The sequence below is a fragment of the Camelina sativa genome, chromosome 11, assembly GCF_000633955.1.
Source record: "Camelina sativa cultivar DH55 chromosome 11, Cs, whole genome shotgun sequence".
In the NCBI taxonomy this organism is placed as follows: domain Eukaryota; kingdom Viridiplantae; phylum Streptophyta; class Magnoliopsida; order Brassicales; family Brassicaceae; genus Camelina; species Camelina sativa.
This window is the reverse complement of record NC_025695.1, coordinates 47,294,682-47,300,681: the sequence shown is the minus strand read 5'-3', so window position 1 is coordinate 47,300,681 and position 6,000 is coordinate 47,294,682. Positions and strand designations below refer to the sequence as shown.

Here is a 6,000-nt window from a genome sequence, read left to right as displayed (position 1 = left end):
GATGATGCCATTACCGCTACAAGAACCTGTAGACTCCACACGACCTTTCTTCTGAATCTGATTCAGGGCCATCAGATCCTCCTCTGCTTCCCATTGTTGGTAGTAAGATTCCATCGCATCTTTCTTACGCTTATTGTTAGGTGCTTCCATTCCAAGGACTTGTTGAGGCATTGTAGACGTTCCTTCCTCCATTAAGAGGTCCTTCCCTTTTGCAAACTTTGCCAACAGGTAACGGAGTCGTTCTGCAGTCAGTTCAGTGTCTTCAAATGCACTCGGGGCAGAGATCTCCTCTGATTCACTGATAATGAATTCTCTGGACTTTGATACGCGTTCCAAGCCTGGAATTTGTCCATCCGGGGCAATGGTCTGCAAAGTGTTAGTATCAGATTCATAGTTTACCTGATTCTGTGGATGATCCGGATCATAAGCATCATGGTCGTCATCACCATCATTGTCATCTTCAGGACCATCATTGTCATCATTTGGAGGGTAGCCGTCTTCAGGACCATCAAAAGATAGAGGACAGTCCTTTGCATCATGAGACAGTGATCCACACTTTGCACAGAAGTTCCTCAAACGCTCATATCGAAACTTCAGAATCGTATTTTCACCACCCCCATATTGAAAGTTTCTCTGGAATCTTAAAGGGGTGTTAATGTGCCAATTGATGCAAATGCGAACAAACTCCACCAAATTTGCATTCTCGTCAAAATCAACAGAGGCAACATTCCCCAATTTCTCTCCAATGTAGTTCACCATTGTCGTAGTGAGAAACTGGACCGGGATTCCATGAACCTGAATCCAGAATGGTATGATCTTCATCGCCTCATCGGTGATGTTGGGATACCAGCGGTGCACTGTGAGCATCCAGTCATTAAACGCCCATGGTCCTCGACGAAGAACAAGGTTAAGTGTTTCTTCAGATTGGAAGATGAACAGAATCCTTCCATTACCAAGAACTCTACCACGGCATGAATCTGCAAAACCCCAGATTTTGGACATCTGTGCCATGATAGCCCGGGCATTCTGCTTCTGAGGATTCACCACAGAAACGATCAGAGAAAAGCGATTGATATTCGCCGAGTAACCACAAAGTTCTGGTGGTAGTGGAACCGGTGCATCATCAATTCCTAGATTCAGATTCTGGAGATTTTTCCGAATGTTAGAACTCATTGTTGATGGTGTTGTAGTACAAAGAAACAGTACTGTTTGCAGTGTTGAAGAATTGCAAACAAACCGAGTAGTATATATATACAGAAGCCATGGCAGTTTCTTGAAACGGTTATCCAACACAAATGTCAGAAAAGTATAACTGTTAACAGATACCTGTAACATAACGAAACCGCCAAAATCATATCGGAAAATAAAACAATTTACCGAAAAGAAACTCCAAATTGGAGAAGGAGGAGGACGAATTGAGAATTGTTTTTTGCCCAAAAAATTGCCCTCAAAGCAGAGAGACGCCATAAAAAAGTGGATGTTTACGTCATACGAAAATACACAGATTTAGCTTAAATTTTATGATAAAAATCACTTGACTAAAACTCATGATCGACTATAGGAAGATAAAATGTCGGTGAGACTCATATAATTGTATAAGTTGATAAAATATAGAATTTATTAAAAAGTGTGGATGATATATATAGTGATGCAAGTACTTCCCATGTGCATTGATTGTCATCAATACAAGATTTTTTAAACCAGCCAAAAAATTCAAAACAAGTCTGATTGTTGGATATACAATTAATTCTTTTAAATGGTTATAAATATTTTTATGAAATTATTATATGAGCGTAATTTATTGAAAGATTGGACTCGAAGTCGAAGCACATGGTTCGGTGGTCCCAAAATCAAACCTCTATGGGCCATTGTCGGCTCAGTTCTCCTATTCCATTGTTTTTGGTGGGTCTTCTTTTTTCTTTTATATACTTTTCCTGCAAAGTGCAAACAACAAAATATTTTTGAGACACAAAAATAAATCACTGAAAGAAGAAAAAAAAGCTAACATTCTAAAGGTAAAATTATCAAAATTTTCATCTTATTGTTACAATAAGATACTTGTATTCTGTGGTAGCCACGCCCGGTCAAGAGGATAAGCGGCCTTAGCCAAAAATATTGCCATCAAACTATATCTGTGTTTTTCTAAAAATTTATCTTAAGTAATAGAAGTTCACACATTTTTAAAGCTAGTGTTATTATGGGTTATATGAACCTATGATCAGCTAATCTTTTAACTTTAAGAAAAAGAATACAGTATGAGCTAACTGTTAGGCTATTAATTATAGTTCAACGGTAAAGTTATAATAAATGTACAAAACTAAACCGTATTACTAAAAGTACACTAACACACTGTTGACTTTTGCTTCACCCTACATAAGTGTTCACCAACATTTAACTTTAAGTTCGTTGAGATTTAATAACGATCGAGTTCTGTTTCTTTCTCCAAGCTACGTGACAATTGCGCTAACTGTTAACCTGGATGTTAATTGTTACAAAGTGGTGTGTTAGTGTACATTTTGAGTAGGTAATGAGCCCTATTTCTTCTTCTCTAAATGACTTAGGTTGATTCCATTCTCACACGCTAAACAAAATAAGAAGAGGAAAAAGCTAAAAAAGCAAGGGTGGGTCCAATTTAATATCAAGTTGCATGCGCAATAAATCACCCGAAGTGTTTCATATGCTATATAGCCTCTAGCTTTGCTTTGTCTTTCTTCCTTCACTCATATGTTTCGTCCCAACTCTTATTCCTGTACCTTAAAAAAAAAATTATCATCAACAAATATCCAATAAACGCAATGCTACATTCTTCTTCATATCTATCCTTCACACTTCTTGTCTTTTTCTTCTGCTGCATTATATTCTCCACGCTCGCTTCGTCTTTGCCCGTTTCCGACCCTGAGCTCGTTGTCGAGGAAGTACACAGGTATTGTGACAAAAGCATAACACGTACGTACGTTGGTATTTACTCCAATGTTTCGCTTGAAATATTGTTTCCATGCTCTTTCTGTTGAAGCCTAATTACGATCTTCATCACAAGCTGATTTGTTGTTACTCTATTGTAGCATGTGACGACTAATTATGAGTGCACCTAATTACGTACGTCCAGAAGAATTAATGCTAATAAATTATCTGTTGGTTAATTAAGGAAAATAAATGAGTTGATGTCAAGAAGGAAGCTAGGGTTCTTCTCTTGCGGGACAGGTAATCCAATCGATGATTGTTGGCGATGCGACAAGGACTGGGAGAAAAACCGAAAACGGTTGGCCGATTGCGGAATCGGTTTTGGTAAAAACGCAATTGGTGGTCGTGATGGTGAAATCTACGTGGTGACTGATCCAGGAAACGACGATCCAGTAAACCCTAAACCCGGAACACTAAGATACGCAGTCATTCGAGATGAACCGCTATGGATCATTTTTAACCGAGACATGACGATCCAACTAAAAGAAGAACTCATAATGAATTCTTTCAAAACCTTAGACGGACGAGGAGCCTCCGTACACATCTCTGGTGGGCCGTGTATAACCATACAATATGTGACCAACATCATCNTAACCTGGATGTTAATTGTTACAAAGTGGTGTGTTAGTGTACATTTTGAGTAGGTAATGAGCCCTATTTCTTCTTCTCTAAATGACTTAGGTTGATTCCATTCTCACACGCTAAACAAAATAAGAAGAGGAAAAAGCTAAAAAAGCAAGGGTGGGTCCAATTTAATATCAAGTTGCATGCGCAATAAATCACCCGAAGTGTTTCATATGCTATATAGCCTCTAGCTTTGCTTTGTCTTTCTTCCTTCACTCATATGTTTCGTCCCAACTCTTCTTCCTGTACCTTAAAAAAAAAATTATCATCAACAAATATCCAATAAACGCAATGCTACATTCTTCTTCATATCTATCCTTCACACTTCTTGTCTTTTTCTTCTGCTGCATTATATTCTCCACGCTCGCTTCGTCTTTGCCCGTTTCCGACCCTGAGCTCGTTGTCGAGGAAGTACACAGGTATTGTGACAAAAGCATAACACGTACGTACGTTGGTATTTACTCCAATGTTTCGCTTGAAATATTGTTTCCATGCTCTTTCTGTTGAAGCCTAATTACGATCTTCATCACAAGCTGATTTGTTGTTACTCTATTGTAGCATGTGACGACTAATTATGAGTGCACCTAATTACGTACGTCCAGAAGAATTAATGCTAATAAATTATCTGTTGGTTAATTAAGGAAAATAAATGAGTTGATGTCAAGAAGGAAGCTAGGGTTCTTCTCTTGCGGGACAGGTAATCCAATCGATGATTGTTGGCGATGCGACAAGGACTGGGAGAAAAACCGAAAACGGTTGGCCGATTGCGGAATCGGTTTTGGTAAAAACGCAATTGGTGGTCGTGATGGTGAAATCTACGTGGTGACTGATCCAGGAAACGACGATCCAGTAAACCCTAAACCCGGAACACTAAGATACGCAGTCATTCGAGATGAACCGCTATGGATCATTTTTAACCGAGACATGACGATCCAACTAAAAGAAGAACTCATAATGAATTCTTTCAAAACCTTAGACGGACGAGGAGCCTCCGTACACATCTCTGGTGGGCCGTGTATAACCATACAATATGTGACCAACATCATCATCCATGGCTTACACATACATGATTGCAAGCAAGGTGGGAATACTTACGTACGAGACTCGCCAGAGCATTACGGGTGGAGAACGATATCCGACGGTGACGGTGTGTCCATCTTCGGAGGAAGCCACGTGTGGGTTGATCATTGCTCGCTCTCGAATTGCAACGATGGGTTAATTGATGCGATTCGTGGATCAACGGCTATAACGATCTCTAACAATTATTTGACGCATCACAACAAGGTTATGTTATTGGGACATAGCGATACGTATGAACAAGACAAGAATATGCAAGTAACTATCGCTTTTAACCATTTCGGAGAAGGCCTCGTCCAAAGAATGCCAAGGTATTTTATCGAAAATAGAATTTTTATTTTTAGTGTACTTATAAATGTGGATATATGTGTAACCAACTATAAAAAGTCAAGTATATATTGTCGGTTGGGCTTACTCTTAAAAGAAATAGCAAAGCCAAAAGATACAACAACACTAAACTTTAATACGTTTTTCCTTATTCTAGATCTAGGATGGATCAACCGAAATAAGTATGCTGTCTAAATCAATTGAAAAACAGTTGGGGTTAGTTGAACTAATATTTTAATCTTATATGTAGATCAGTATCAGATAGATAAGTTACTCTATAAGTAGAACATGAAAATTAATTTTAACAAACTAATGTGAAGTTTTGTGAATATAGGTGTAGACATGGATATTTCCATGTGGTGAACAATGACTATACACATTGGGAAATGTATGCAATTGGAGGAAGTGCTAATCCTACCATCAACTCTCAAGGCAACCGTTTTCTTGCTCCTGATGACTCTGATAGCAAAGAGGTAACAAAGCACGAGGATGCGCCCGAAAGCGAATGGCAAAGCTGGAATTGGAGATCCGAAGGAGATCTAATGCTTAACGGCGCATTTTTCACGTATTCTGGCGCTGGACCAACTAAATCGTCAAGCTATTCAAAAGCTTCAAGCCTAGCCGCGAGACCGTCCTCTCATGTTGGTGAAATAACTGTAGCCTCGGGTGCACTCAGCTGCAAAAGGGGTTCCCGCTGCTGATCATAGCCCACCAACGTGTATGTGGGCGCCGTGAGCGTGTGTATATATACATACATATAATTATTGAAATCCAGCACTTGAAAGCTAAGTATGTAATAATCTTGATGGCAAAGTGACAAAAGTGCTTATTACATTTTATCGTTGTGTCGGCAGAGGACTTATTTCACTCGGTAAAACTTAGAACTATATATAGCTCAACACACTTATAAACTGTGTCTACTATTATTTTTTTTTTGTTAACTAATACTCTCGTTTCAAAAGGTATGTCGTTCTAGAGTTAGTGTTTTTAAAAATATATTTTACATTTATA

General features: G+C 38.7%; 1 protein-coding gene across 3 annotated transcripts in view; it reads left to right on the top strand.

Annotated features, from left to right (window-relative positions):
• Positions 1–5,842, top strand: part of LOC104726926 (probable pectate lyase 22) — a 10,737-nt gene extending 4,895 nt beyond the window's left edge. The window contains exons 1-4 of one of the 3 annotated variants that reach the window (XM_010445898.1): positions 2,707–2,923; positions 3,146–3,545; positions 4,627–4,973; positions 5,324–5,842. In XM_010445898.1, coding sequence (XP_010444200.1) covers positions 2,796–2,923; positions 3,146–3,545; positions 4,627–4,973; positions 5,324–5,690 — 1,242 coding nt within the window. In that variant the 5' untranslated portion in view covers positions 2,707–2,795 and the 3' untranslated portion in view covers positions 5,691–5,842. Of the gene's footprint in view, positions 1–2,706; positions 2,924–3,145; positions 3,546–3,825; positions 4,005–4,226; positions 4,974–5,323 lie in introns of those variants that run through there. The other 2 variants (XM_010445897.2, XM_010445899.2) reach the window with 2 other exon arrangements.